Here is a 15,615-nt window from a genome sequence, read left to right as displayed (position 1 = left end):
CACTTCTTAAACAAGATCTAGCTATCAGATCAGATGATACACAGATATCTGATCTGATATCTGATTTATCTATCAGATAAATTCAAGAGTATCCCCTTTTCTTGCCTTTTTATTTCTCTTAATTCATGCATCATTTTTTCTCTCAAACATATTCAAAGTAAAATACAAACAGATACTCACTGAGAAAAAAATCAGCTACTTGGAAGCAAAATGAGTGAGATCTTGTATTTCCTAATACAAAACTGTTTATTCCTTTTAACCGGTACTTGTCATAAATTAATAGTACCTATGAGTAACATGTACAGTCCCAAAGAAAGGAAATTTTACGTTATAGAAGCCTTTTTCCTTCAGATCCCTACCTCCCATGTTTATTCCTCCACGAGGGCCCATATCACCCATTCTCATTTCCTGTTCTCTCTGAAAGTAAACATAGTTTTCATGGTCAACCTATCATTCTTAGAACTTAAACATTCCCATTTACTCCATGAAAATAAAGATTTTCAAGTTTTGAAAGTTTCCATTGATTACAAAAGTGTACAAGGAAGAAAGTTAAATACATTCTCCTGCTTTTATAAAATGGAATATAGTAATAAGTTCAACAGAACAATGTTGTGCATTTCTGCACAATGCTAAAGGAGGATAATATCACAGGTTTCATTTATCAGATGCAGCCATCTCAAACTTCCAAACAGTAATGCGATCAACTGCACATAAATTCACCTTCAGTATTTTCATTAACAAAAAGCAGTATATGTATTAAAGTGAAAATAAAGATGTCTTATTACCATGTTGCCTAATAGTCGTGGTTCAATACAGTCCATCTGGCTTAATGACTCAAAAATGCTTGTTTATTTGAAACCAAGCTTGGATTGGTTACACTACTGCATATAAAGTCAATCTGCCAGTTCAACTTGTATGTTCAAAGAATTTTGACAATGAACTCAGTGGTGGCACATTTTTTCATAAATTGCTTATACATTGCTATTGTCATGCTAGATCAGATACTGACCCTCTTCTTGCAGCAAGCATAAAAATGCAGTATCAAACTACATAACATACATTTATGATAAACAGAAAAATAAAATGACAGGCCAAATTGATCCTGATTCAACTGATTCTCAACTAGCCACCAGAAAAAAAAATCTGGTATTACTGATCATGAACCACGGCCTGCAACAAAATAATACTCAAAACTAAAAGCAGAACCAGAGTGGCAAAAATCATTTAGAGGAGAAAAAAAGTATACCTATCACAGACAATTAAAATTCTAGACAATTTAATATTACTGCTTACATCAAGAGAATGAAATAGAATTTCATAGTTCAAAATGAAAAACAATCAATTTTGTACCAAAAAACAAGTAACATTTTTCACTAAGACTCTCCTACAAGAATGCCAAAGTATATTCCACCCTTGAGTGAACACACATGCATCTTGACAATAAGCATATGTGAAAAGAAAAAAATTACCTGAATTTCAGAAAACCATTCCACTTACAATTTACGAGTATAAATTCAGACGCCCTTTGAAACAAATTCCATTATCCTGAGCAACCGAACCAGTCTTGCTAAAAGCAACTTTTAAACTGAAATATTAACCACAGCAAAATGCATTCACAGTATTTCTGCAGTTGCACAAAGGTCCTTTTTCATTCAATCATGTTTTGGATGACAAATCTGAGTCTTCTACCTGCACATATTTAAAGCAGCAATCACCAATACTTGACAGAAGAGAGTCAATAGTTTTGTAAAAACATCCTGGTACAGGAAGTTGTCATAACTTATATGACAAAAGGTTCTCGGGTCAACAGTTTTATTTCTGGTAAATTGTATTATCCTAGAGTAAGTGTATTTAACATAAGAATTAATGGTTAAACACCATTTTGGATGAAATGCTGTTTAATGAAGAGAAAAAAAGTTAGGGCTCATAACTAAAAGACAGAACCATGTTTTACAGTCCAGCTGTGAAAGTCAATTGATTAGCATCTTAAGAAGGACCTCCTCTTTCCATTGTATAACCCAACCTTAAACCTTTATATCCTACAGAACCATGCAATTTTATCAAATTATTGAGAGCAATGTCTACAAGCATTTAAGTAATATCAGTATCCCTGCAAGTGGCAATCATATTCATAAACTGATACCAGCTAGTTAGTCACAAAAATCAGTATACAACTTGGTTTCAATACAACTGCTATTATACCTCAGCCCTGACATTAGGAAATAGAAGGAAAAAACATAATATTTCATTGCTAATGCCAGTCCTTAGCCCAGCATGGCAGAGTGACACCATGGCTACCTATTTATATCCATCACGTGGATATGCAACCATGTGTGTGTGTATAGACAAATTACCTCAGAGAAGCCACAAAGAGACAACAGATTCTTTAGCTGCAACTGAATGTATCAGATTTTGAATTTCTACCCATAATCTAATTTGGGACACTTCCAATTCTTGCAACACAAAACAAAAATTTAAGCATCTCAGATTCTATTGCACAGTAACATGAAATATGCTACATAGGGCAGCGCTTAGTAGGAAATCTGGTAAAGAATATTAATATAGAGCTACAGAACTGTACTAATTACTAGAACTTAACTAGTCTTCTTTCTGAAAAATAGAAGCATTGGTAAGCTTTAATATACCCTTAATTTCTCAGCGCAAGAAATGCTACAAGTCTTAAGTTAACAGTAAATACAACAAATGTTGAGGTAAAGAGGGGTAAGGAAGGCATGGAGGACTGTAGCAATTTTACTTCTTTTCCCCTCTGGTTTAATCTTTGTAACAATAAACCCAAAATAAGTATTTGCCCCTTGGCATTTACACCTTTGGTGTTAACTTATTACCATGTAAACAACGTTTCAGCTTTAGACTCAAGATCCACTAAAATGACTTATGATCTCTGCTGTCTATTAATCTGTCAACACATCTCTTCCTATTGTTGTATTTTCACAATTTATAGCATTCTACTGAATTTTTGGCACGGAGAAAGTCATCCATAAAATTAACACTGAAATAGCACATATAAGATAAATCCCCTATCAGAGGAAATACTTAGCTTCAAATATCAACTGACAGCAAACATTATGAACGTAAACAAACACTTTACATGGTAACTCTAAAACTAAATTTAGACAAGATCATTTACAAAACCTCATTTTTGAAGGAGCCCAGTGTTGACAAAAACTCAGTCCCACCCCACACAAATCATGACCTAGACAACTTTTTACTATGTGTGTATAAACAAATCACTGCAGTTAAGTCCACCATTCTATGGCATTTGTCTAAAATACAACCCAGAAGGAAATACCAATAGACTGCTTTGCTCCTGCTGCCAAGCCACAGCTGGCTGATACTCTGGTCTACCTGAAGGCTCCCTTCTTTGACATTCAAACTCTTTGTGAAACAGAATGATGAGAACTAGACCATTTTCTCAGGGCTTCTTTTGTATATGATTGCCCATTCTTCTTTTGAGTAGTAGCCTGCTTCAGCCCTTTTTCTGAAGCCACCCATAAAGTACTCATAACAGGGAGTTAAAATTGAGCAGTTAGAGAGAGGAGGGTTAAACTGTTACTAGAGAAATAGGTAGGGAGGTGTAAGAACCTCTGAAGTTGCACAGTGTCTCTCAAATTGGAAGAGAACAAGAAAAATGGATAATATACCATTACAGGGGGAAAGTAAAACATGAAGGAGAAAGGGTGTGTAATAAAGTGTAATACAAGCTTTAGGGAAGCAACCCTAGAAAGAACAACAGGATCAAGGGAAAGCAGGCACTACTGTCACAGGACAATTCTTCAAACGACTCAAAAGTTATTTCCTAATGGCTTCTCTTTTGCATGATTCTGATAGAATGATAGAATTCACTACCAACAAACCTCAAAAGGGTCTGATTCATCTGAATGATTTGTATTTAGAGAATTTGATACAATTGCAACTATAGGGTTGTACTTGCTAGTTATTTTAGATGTACGTATTAAAAATAAGTGAATTTCCTCACATTTTCAATTCCTTTAATGCCAACCACAGAAGCTGTATCTACAAGAAAATATAGAGCATTCCCAGTTTTTAAATTACATACACATTGTACATTTTATATTTTGGATTCTGCCTTTTTTACAAGCATTGTAAACGAGATTTGTTGAGCACTCAATATGTATCATGCACAGCAACGTTCTTACACTTCAATCACCATTGATATCAGTAGTCTAAGCAAACAGAAAACTGCCAGGATGAATCTTCTATTTTTTTAAAAAATATTAATACAGTCTTATATCCCACTCTCCATAACATCATGAAATTTAGCAGTTTTGAAAAGGAACCTGGATGAGAGGCAGGAGAGCTTTCATCAGATGCCATTCCTCTTTCACATTGAAAATGAAAACATAAGTAGTTACAAAACTGACTTTTTTTTTCTTTAATTGACATTACTGTCATTGTTTTGACAAACTGACGTTACTTTCCCCCCCCCCCCCCGGGAACATGCCTTGTAATTTCAGCACTCCAAAGAAATGTAAAACCTTCTCTCCAAATGACACAGCATTCATCATAACAAAGCTGACAAAAACGTTATATGAAATGGAATATGTATCACTGAATAACTTAAACCATGAAAAAGATATTAACAGAACTATTAAATATCTGTTCATATCAGAAGTCAGATCACATAGCTCCCTTCAAGTGTCTGGGGCCAAGAATGCAATTCCTGATTCACGTAAGGCTATCCTTCACCTTTCATCTAAGAAATGGTGATCAAAATAATATGATACAGCATCAAAAAAAGCTTTATTGAACACAGCATTTCCTGTATCAACTCAAATTCATGCATTAAAAAACAGTAACTTCATAAATAAGCACAGTTATCAAAGTCGTGTTCACCACAAAATATGAATTCGCTACTCATTTTCTTATCTGTTTTCATTATGTGCCACCTGAACTTGCTCTCTAGCAAACTTCTTATTTGACAGAATATGTAAGACATTTCTGTACCTCTTACTAAAATGTATAATTTTCTTCTAAGACTAGTTTACTTCATTAAGTCTTTCTAGGTAAGAAAAACTATTTTCAAAGGTCTTTGTAGGAAGCATAACTAATTTTGGCATAGCTTTCTTTAATCCTTTCCATCATGGACTGACAGAATAGAATTAATAACTATCAGTTACTGCTTTACACAAAATCATAACTTACTGAAAGAGGGCTACATTTTAAAGATATTAATCACTGAAACTGTTAGAATAACTGGTAAGGTAAACATTAAAGTAAAAAAATCCTTTCACCCTCAGCTTTACTCATAGATTAGGACCCGTATGTGTATCTCTAAAGCTACAGTAACCAAAAATAGTTCCAATTTATCCCAGAGGCAGTAACTTTAAAAAGCTGTAAATTAAAAATATTGATGTAATTCCAACATGCAAGATTTCTATGCCTCACCCTGAGCAACCTGACCTAAAGCCAGAGCTAGCCTCTCCAAGTTGAGAGCTGTACTAGTTGATTACCAAAATCCCTTCCAACCTAAGCTACTCTACAATTTGTGAACCAAATGACTGTTTCCATACAGGAGTTTGAAAAAAAAAATAGTTCTCCTTTATCGTACAAAATTAAGTATGCAAACACATTGAATTACGGAACTGCTACAATATATGTGAAGCTATACAGTCCTGTTTTCATGTAGGAAGAATACAAGAATTTTCTTTAGGTTTAATAAGTTGTCAATAGGACTTGGTCTTTGAGAAAAACATTCTAACGAGGCTACAGCAGATAGTTTAAGCCAATTTCCTCCTTGATGATTCGAGTTATGAATAGAATTGATGAAGCTGACTCATTGATACTACACTGCTAAAAATACCAAAATTATAAGAACCTAATCAACAAAAACAGTAATATGCATTGTAGTAAATAGATATATATTCCAGTATGTTTTTATATATAAATATATATCATGTGTGTATACTATAAATTTTATAAATATATATAAATATATACACACTATTTGTATTTATATGTCTACACATACAGAGATGCTTTTAGCATTTATCAGAAAAGCATTCCTAGTTATAGTTACAATAGTAATTATAGCTGTTGACTAAAAATAATTTTTCTATAAGAGAAATCATAATTAATTCAGTGCATTTCTTACATAAATAATCCCATCATTTCAATAATATTCTAAAGTAAAGTAATTATTAAAATTGGGCAATTTATTTAAAAAATAGTGCCAATTTAAACAACTAATTCCTGTTTTGGTGTGGGGTTTTTTTTGTTTGTTTTTTCATTTTTACATTTTATTCCCTAACTAAGCCTTCATTTATGAAAAATTTCAATGTTGCATGTCTTAGCCAAACAAAAAGCAAAGGACAATCAAACAAGAAAGGTCTTCAACTTTTGTGAAATCTTCCCTCACTTCCCATCTACACCTTTTGTAGAGTCCTCTGTTGCTAAGAGAAGACCTCAACATCTAAATCCCACAGAAAAGACAAAAGGAGTTAACATAGGCCAAAAAACAACTCTTCTTCAGGCTGAAGCTATTCCTTAAAAACATACACAGAATCATTTCACTTAAAACAGACTGTATTGTAAAGCTGTTCATTAGAAAGAGATTGCAAAAGAAAATTAAGTTTGTGTTAGTAACATGTAAGACAACTAATACTGTATCATATTAAAAATGTCAGTCTTAACATGCCTTGTAACATACTAGTAAATTTTATAAAGAATTAACAAAAAACTGAATAGGACACTACTCAATTGCACAACTTCACTAACTAAATAGCTAACACTCAAAGTTAGTCATCTGTAGCAGCTAAAGTCTTATTAATGCAATCTGATTAGAAATAAAGAAAATACTCAAGAATGAACAATCCTTATAGAGCTATTACCTCAAAGATACTGCTGTAAGCCATCTTAAAAAAAAAAAAAAAAAAAAAAAAAAAAAAAAAAGACTAGCTTTAATATGACTTGTAGGATTTTAAGTTGTCATAAAAATCTAATCTAATACAGAACAGCTAAGTTTATTAATACAGCATACTTGCTCTTCTCGTGTCTTGGCCCAGAAAAAATAAATACTTTCCAAATATAACTTTTCTGTTTATAAGAGACAGTAGTCCACATGCTCTTTCATCTTCTTTGTAATGTCTAAGAATCCCTAGTTCATCAGATTTTTAATTCACACATCCCTCTTTCTCTTATTTGAATCTTTTTAAATCCAAAATATTCTAGTTCATTGTATCTACAAGAGAGCCAGTTACAGCTGGCAGAACATGAGTACATAATTTTTCTTTAATAATCAAAAAGGAAAAATAGATGAGAGAGATAATTACTTTACACAAAATGTGGACTGAAATACCAGCGAAAGAGGAAATAATTTGTTTTTCATGACAGTACAGACTCCTAAACACCACTGCTATTCTGGAATCAAATTCCCTATTTTGGGAACACTGGGCTTGTTCCAATCTCGAAGTGTTTTTCAGCTACTGCTTCACAATCAGACCACAGAAAATTAAAGAATCTTATAGAAAAATAAGACTCAAGATGACAACTTAAAAGCTAGCTGAAATTCTTTCAATAGTGAACTGAAAATAGCTAATACCTTAAAGTGAAACCTATTTGTAACGAAGAGTTACTGTCAGTGAATTATTAAAGTAACTCTCAACAAATGACCTTTTAGAAATTTTACGTTAAGTACTAAAGAAGGGTTAGAACCTAAATTACGAAAGCAGACCAGAATACCTGTGCTGTTACGCAATGGGAAAATTTTTTCACTGTTGCCTTGTGAAAAGCAAAGTACAGCCACATTTTTGAAGCATATGAAATATGGCAAATAAATTAGAAAAGACAAGTAAACTTCAAAATAGAAAAAAGCACATACAGTCATCACTTTTTTTTAATCTCAGAGCAAGTGAACAGAAAACATAGCCAGAAAGCCAGAAAAAATTTTCTTGTAAAATGTTCATGAATCGGCACTTGGAAAATCTTTATCATAGAGACAACTGAGAATTCAATCACTGATGAACATGCAGAAATATTCCTTTATCTCCAATATTAAAGAGTTGTCATGGCTACTACAGAAGTTTTTTATATACACCTATAACAGACGTTTCTAAATGTCTTTTTCTAGTGACCTCAGAAACAAATCTTGGCATCTGAAATCTAACATTAAGAAAACCACCAAAAATTCATTTTTAGTGCAAAAACTCATATGCTTTCTTTAGACATTTTATCAGACATGAAGAAAGTAATTCTATGCGAAATACATCTATACAGATACAGAGAGATGAAAAATTTTCATGGCTATTGCACCTTCATTACTCACAAAACTCACACTTTGAAAATGGTTTAAGGAGCTCTTGGCCAAATTCAGATAGAAGAAGAAAATACACAGACTGTGGAAGAGGGCACAGGCTACTTGGGAGAATTATAGGAATGCAGTCAGAGCATGTAGAGATGCGGTGAGGAAGGCTAAGGCCTGTTTGGAATTGAGTCTGGCAACGCATGTCAAGGACAACAGGAAGGGCTTCTTCAAGTACATCAGCAGCAAGAGGAGGACTAGGGAAAATGTGGGCCTGCTACTGAATGGGGTGGGGGCCCTGGTGACAAGGGATACAGAGAAGGCAGAATTACTGAATGCCTTCTTTGCTTCAGTCTTCACTGCTAAGGGCAGCACTCAGGAATCCTGCAGCCTGGATGTGAGGGAGAAAGTCTGAAGGGAAGACTTTCCTTTGGTTGAGGAGGAAAGGATTAGAGACCTTCTGGGCAGGCCAGACATCCACAAATCCATGGGCCCAGATAGGATGCACCCACAGGTACTGAGGGAGCTGGCAGATGTTGTTGCCAGGCCGCTCTCCATCATCTTTGAAAGGTCCTGGAGTACTGGAGAGGTGCCTGAGGACTGGAAGAAAGCCAATGTCACTCCAGTCTTCAAGAAGGGCAAGAAGGAGGACACAGGCAACTCTAGGCCGTCAGTCTCACCTCCATCCCTGCAAAGGTGATGGAACAGCTCATCCTGGATGTCATCTCCAGGCATATGGAGGAAAAGGGATCAGGAGCAGACAGCATGGATTCACTAAGGGGAAATCCTGCTTAACCAATCTGATAGCCTTCTCTGATGACATGATTGGCTGGGTAAATGAGAGGAGAGCAGTAGACGTTGTCTCCCTTGACTTCAGCAAGGTTTTTGACACTGTCTCCCATCACATCCTCCTAGATAAGCTCAGGAAGTGTGGGTTAGACGAGTGGACAGGGAGGTGGATTGAGAACTGGCTGAAAGGCAGAGCTCAGAGGGGCATCATCAGTGGCATGGAGTCCAGCTGGAGGTCTGCGGCTAGTGGCATCCCTCAGGGCTTAGTACTAGATCCCATCCTGTTCAACTTATTCATGGATGACCTGGATGAGGGGACAGAGTGCCTCCTCAGCAAGTTTGATGATGATACCAAGCTGGGAGGAGAGGCTGACACACACAAGAGGGCTGTGCTGCCCTTCAGAGAGACCTGGACAGGCTGGAGAGCTGGGCAGAGAGGAACCTCATGAGGTTCAAGAAGGACAAGTGCAGAGTCCTGCTCCTAGGGAAAAATAACCCCAGGCAGCAGTACAAGCTGGGGGCTGACCTGCTGGAGAGCAGCTCTGCAGAGAAGGACCTGGGAATCCTGGTGGATGACAAGTTTCATGAGGCAGCAATGTGCCCTTGTGGCCAAGAAGGCCAATGGTCTCCTGGGGTGCATTAGGAAGAGTGTTGCCAGCAGGTGGAGGGAGGTGATCCTGCCCCTCTACTCAGCCCTGCTGAGGCCTCATCTCGAGTCCTGTGTCCAGTTCTGGGCTCCCCAGTACAGGAGAGACATGGAGCTACTGGAGAGAGTCCAGTGTAGGGCTACGAAGACGATCAGAGGGCTGGAGCACCTGCCCTCTGAGGAACGGCTGCGAGAGCTGGGCCTCTTCAGGCTGGGGAAGAGAAGACTGAGGGGGGATCTTATCAATGTGTACCAGTACCTGAAGGGAGGGCGTCAAGGGAACGGGGACAAACTCTTTTCAGTTGTCCCGTGTGACAGGACAAGAGGCAATGGGCAGTAACTGAAGCACAGGAAGTTCCGCCTGACCGTGAGGGGGAATTTCTTCCCTGTGAGAGTGACGGAGCACTGGAGCAGGTTGCCCAGAGAGGTTGTGGAGTCTCCTTCTCTAGAGATATTCCAACCTTACTGATTCTGTGGGCCAAAAATTAAAATGACAACCTGCAAAATTGCTAAAATATAAAATAGCCTAAGATTAGCAACGATTCATAGGTACAAAATTCTTTGTTGAATATAGAACTTTGTTCTCTATTCATATTTGTCTTTTCTGAAATGTTATTTTTAGTCTTGTAGTTATTTGGCGCTTCTCTACATTTTGAGAAATATTGTTTAAAGTACTGCCTTAAGATATAATTAATTTCTGAGGTTTTCTTGTCATTTCTCATTTCCCCTCGTATAAAGCATCACAGAATAAAACTCAATAAAAAGGTGAATTAACTGTAGTTCTTCATTTTCTTACAACCTGCAGAAAATATTATCCATGAGCCCAAAAATTATTGCATACCAATGGCAAAATCTGGCCCCGAACAATTGCATATGATCAACAGCAGCTTAGAATAAAATCCAAACATTTTACTTTCATGTTTTAATCATCATCTCATCATTCAGCTAAAAAAAAATTGCTAAATCCCTTTACTGTCTATGGCTATGCGGATCAAGGGCTGAGAGTAGGTTTTTTTACAAGGACAGAATTTTTTTCAGACCACACTACTGTTAACTATTTGATAGCAACTAGAGGTACTTAATCTAATCAAAACTTCCACTTGATCTTCTGACTGTCACTTACAACAAAGATAAAATTTGTTTCTCCAATAAAATTTGGAAATACTTAAATTTTAAAACTTTTCAGGGGGCAGAGATGCTTAGAAGAGATTAACAGTTTCACAAATATGCAAATCATAGGGAAAAAAATAAATTTATACAATAACTCTTGATAGTCACTCGCTCACTAAAACATTCTGCCAATGAACCTGGTTTGCCAGGAGTCAAGATCTGCTTAAGATCCATGGATCCAACATGTCTCCTATTCCACATTAGCTTCATTTTATGAATGACAGTAACGAAAAACTAATTAAATGCAGTCCAATAGCTGAACACTATGCAAGTATTTTTTCCATCAATTGAAAAATCAATTTCAAACACTTAACTCTACTTACCTGTAAAACTATTTTCTGAAATCAATGTCCACTGTTATTTCCAAGTTCACAATATAGTCACATTACATTCACAATATATTCTCGTTTTCAGAAGCACACTATAGGATTTTATGTTGAAGCTCATCTTAGAGTCATTCTATTTTACTTTAGCTAAAGAAATGGCATGAGAATATTCAAATATCAAAGCAGAAATGATGCATCTTTGGAAGCACAGAGGATACCATACTTTCAGAAGAACAAGTTCAAATCATTTCATTTAAAATATACACCACAATTCAGTCCTTGGTGGGTAATAAGTTGAAAGGCTGTGTAACCAGTAACAATAAATGGGCTAACGATACCAGCTATCATGTAGAAATATAGTAAAATACTTAACTAAAAATCTGGCTTTATAAAACAATGCAACATTTTAGATTTTGCATATATAGAATCTTTTGCACATGAAACAAGTCAAAGCAAATATTCAAACTAACAGAATGAACACAATATGTTTCAAAAAGACAGTTATCTTCAACTTCAGAATCAAGTCTGAGATGAAGCAGACAAGACATCAATGTTTACTTGGAAGCCAAAGAAGAGTACACTTTTATCATAAGGTATGCATTTATGTAAAAGTGCAACTACTTCTTAAATGGAACATTAAGTATAACAATATTGCTAAATGAACTTAAATTACTATAACAGCAGCACTACTTAAAATGACAATAAACTAAATATAACTATTTTCTGGATTTTTTTTTTTTGGGGGGGGGGGGGGGGGGGGGCTACCAAGAAGATACTATGTATATTAAATTGCAACAACTAAAAAAGATCAAGTCCCATTGTAGTTGCTATTCTGTAACTGACCTGAGTTACCAACTGGTTAGAATATGCAGGTGCTAGCCAAAAGAGAACTGAAAGCCAAACTTTCAAATGAAGATGGAGGTGCATTCTCACCACTAAACAAAGATCCCGCAGAAGAAACTTCTAACATAAATATATCCAGTCTTTTATATGCAAGTTACCAATGTTGTTTAAGATCAGAATGGTTCAATGTTTAGGTAGTTCCCTAACATAATTCAGCCAAACCACGTATACAGTACTTAGAAATACAGAATATAGGAAAATGGAGCACCAATGAAGCTTTCATGCATGAAAATGACATTCAGTCCCACTGCTCCATAGTTTTCCAGTCAGCACTATTATAAAATCTGGAGACAATTTACTATGAAACAACAGAGAGATTAAGTAGTCTTTAAAGGAATAAAGTCACTATCATTTGAATAAAACAGTTCTGATTCAGAAAAATCAAAGGCAATGTATCAGGCAGATTTTAGTATTTTTAACCAAACCTTTAAGCAGCTGGTCATTTGAACAAATCCAAATGGAATAAGAAAAACATTGGTTTCTACTTAAATCTCATGTTTCAAACCCATATGTAGTAACTCTTCAGCTACAGTATCTGCTTCAATCAGAAGATGTTTAATGGAAAAAAAAAGAAAAAAAGAAAAAAAATCACCATGTTTTATATATAGGTGCCATAAACCCAAAGGTCAGAATCATGTTAGGGACACAACGGGAATCAGAATGCAATAGGAACAAACAAGAGCTGCTGATTCTTACCTAAAAACAAACAAGTTCACATAAAGATAAACAAACGTTAAATAATTCAGAACAACAACAAAGGGGGAGGGAGAGGGGAAATAAAGTAAATCAAATGAACAAACTTTTTATAAAAACTTCAACAGCCCATACGAAAGAGAAAAAAGGCTTGAAGAATGTAATTTTGACCTTAGATTGTCCTTGTCAGTAGATCTTTTGTATGAACACATTTAGAAGGGATGCTCAGTGGCTAACAGCCCTAGGATTTCCCATTAACAGAACAATCAACAAAATTGCATTCAGCAACACTATTGTAAAAGCAATGCGATCCAGTCATGGTAATACAAGTAACTCTTTTCATCTCACACAGATTAGTAAGTTCTTTGCCATTGTGGGAAATCTTAATAGTTAAAAAAACTTCTAACCTTTAATGAATTTAGTTCACTCCTTTAAAAATCTGTTTCCATCAGCCAAGCCATCAAGCTCCACATTTAAACAATTACAGAAAAAGCTGTACAGAAACTTGTCCCAAACACTCCCCTCAACCAAATCACTTAAAAAAAAAAAAAAAAAAAAAAAAAAAAAAAAAAAAAAAAAAAAAAAAAAAAAAAAAAAAAAAAAAAAAGCTAATTAATCTAACGATAACCCCCAAACTTTGAAAAATTAAAATGAAACCTAACAAAATTCTCAGTGGGAGACAAACCTGTCGAAATTAAATTCCTTATGCTCATGGAAGATTTAATAATTCAAAACAGTAGCAGCTCTGGTAATCAGATAAATCTACTCGATGACTACAGCACTATACAAATGAGACTTCTCAAAGATTTACAAGAAAAACTTCAAATATTTTAATAAAGGAATAGCACTGAGCCTAGTATCAAAAGACACAGTTGCATTAAGACAAGCTCATTTCTAGGTCCCAAAGTTTACCAAATTTCCAATGTTAAAAATTTCGTACTTCAAACTACTGGTGTAAAGCATTACAGCCTGATCCAAACAGTCAAAAGCTTACTGCTCACACTAAGGAATAAAAATCTACTCAAAAGGTGCTGCATCTCAAAAGAAATGTAAAAATAAGATCTCCTCACACTCAGAAATTCAATCAGATCTACTGACAGAATTCCTCACAGCAAAAAAAAAAAGAAATATTGTATCTATGGACTTGGACTCACTTATCACTCTTTGGGTGTTTTATCTTAAGAAAAGGACCCTTTGAAGAACAGTAACCTTTTCTAAGTACAGGAGCTTATCTTGGCTGCAACTCTCAAGGCCACCAAGAAAGATCTCAGGCTTCAGGATAGGCAGACCAGTCCAAAATAAGTACCAAGCAGACAACATCTAGGACTGAAAGTTAATCTCTTCTTAGCCTGGGTAAATACATATACAAATTCCAAGTCAAACTTTAATTCCAGTAGCTGAGGAAAAAAAAATGAAAATGATTAGGGCAAATATTCATTTTTAGTTTCTTCAAAAGATACAGAGCATTTATCACAACAGTTACTTTAACATTTCTCATTTATTTATAAAAGCCTCATTCTTATTTGTGAGAAGAGAAAAAAAATGAAAAACTATCTTTGGCAGTTTGATTAAGTTAGGTGGTTAGTTTTTAGCTTGCCAGCTATAACAATACTCAGAAGTTACTTAAATATATGGAAAGGAACTACAGTCAAATTAAATCTGCTCTTTAACGGGTAACAAAACTTTCATCTGCATCTATAAAACCAGTAAAGCAGGAGAAACTAAGTAAACAAACAGAGCATTCAATAAACAAGTACACCAAATGCGCTTGAAGTCTTTCAGTAAGTAATTCAACAAAAACGTCATTTCCTGTATTTGAGGCCTCATGAAATACACTAAGGCTGACAAGGGCTGATGGTAATTTTGCCATTGTATAGAAATAGCTTCAGTCATATTCTTTTAATTTCTTGAATCATCAGTCTTACTGAAAGAAAATTTATAAACAAAACCAGACCATCTAAAAAACACGTGCAAGAATCAATTATTGTGAAACAGAACAAAGCAGAGAATGCTTCATAGTCCTGCAACACCTGAATTCACAGTAGATTTATGTGTATCTCGCACAAAAATTATTTACAAGTGGTCTCTTACTCTGTTTGCAATTTCATATAAAGAAACCATGAATTCTGAATTCATGCAAACATTAAAATTTGACTGCATCAGAATTAAAAAGTAAAAATTTTACAGTGTTTCCCAAATATCTATATTATGACTTAAAATAAGGAAAGCTTAGTCACTTTATTCTAAATATTCACAGTTTACTAATACTAAAATATAAAGTTAGAAATGAAGGTAATACTGTAATGACTATTTGTCCCTTTGCTGAAAAATTTGTATCATCCTTCCTACACATCAAAACAATCTAGGAAGTAAATTATGGACCATCTTAAAATAGTCGTAACACAAATGCTGATTATTTCCAGTAACTTACGATTTCACAAATAGCTTTGATATGCAAAATGTACACATCACATATAATATTTTATAGAGAGATGGCTAAAGATGATTTTCATCCAATGTCTTTTAATACGATAAGCATGTATGACAGCTTAGTTATTTCCAGCCTTTCTTACGCTGGTAGGTCTCAAGACTACTTTATTTAGTTCCTGAAAATACAATGGGACTATTTTAAAGCTTTTAAAATTATTATAATTTTTGTCTAAGACACCAACTCAAGTATTGTAAAAGAAATGCAAGATCAAGATTTAAGCATCTGCCTAGCAATATGTGTCACAGAAATCTGCAAAAATAAAAAACAATGATACTGCCAAAATCAAGATGACACATAAAAACACAAAACTGCCCACATA

At 35.0% G+C, this 15,615-nt stretch overlaps 1 protein-coding gene across 7 annotated transcripts in view; it reads right to left on the bottom strand.

Moving 5' to 3' along the window:
* PSPC1 (paraspeckle component 1) overlaps positions 1 to 15,615 on the bottom strand; it is a 63,774-nt gene that overhangs the window by 30,010 nt on the left and 18,149 nt on the right. Inside the window, exon 7 of one of the 7 annotated variants that reach the window (XR_009957322.1) lies at positions 13,960 to 14,202. The exons of 4 other annotated variants lie outside the window; for them this stretch is intronic. Coding sequence is in view for 1 of the 3 variants with exons in the window: in XM_062567230.1 (XP_062423214.1) it covers positions 360 to 417 (58 nt within the window). In the remaining 2 variants the exon portion in view is untranslated. Of the gene's footprint in view, positions 1 to 359; positions 418 to 13,959; positions 14,203 to 15,615 lie in introns of those variants that run through there. 2 more of the 7 variants (XM_062567230.1, XR_009957327.1) reach the window with 2 other exon arrangements.

This window comes from Rhea pennata, chromosome 1 (assembly GCF_028389875.1).
Source record: "Rhea pennata isolate bPtePen1 chromosome 1, bPtePen1.pri, whole genome shotgun sequence".
Classification (NCBI taxonomy): domain Eukaryota; kingdom Metazoa; phylum Chordata; class Aves; order Rheiformes; family Rheidae; genus Rhea; species Rhea pennata.
The sequence above is the reverse complement of the archived record's forward strand: the minus strand, read 5'-3'. Positions and strand labels throughout refer to the sequence as shown.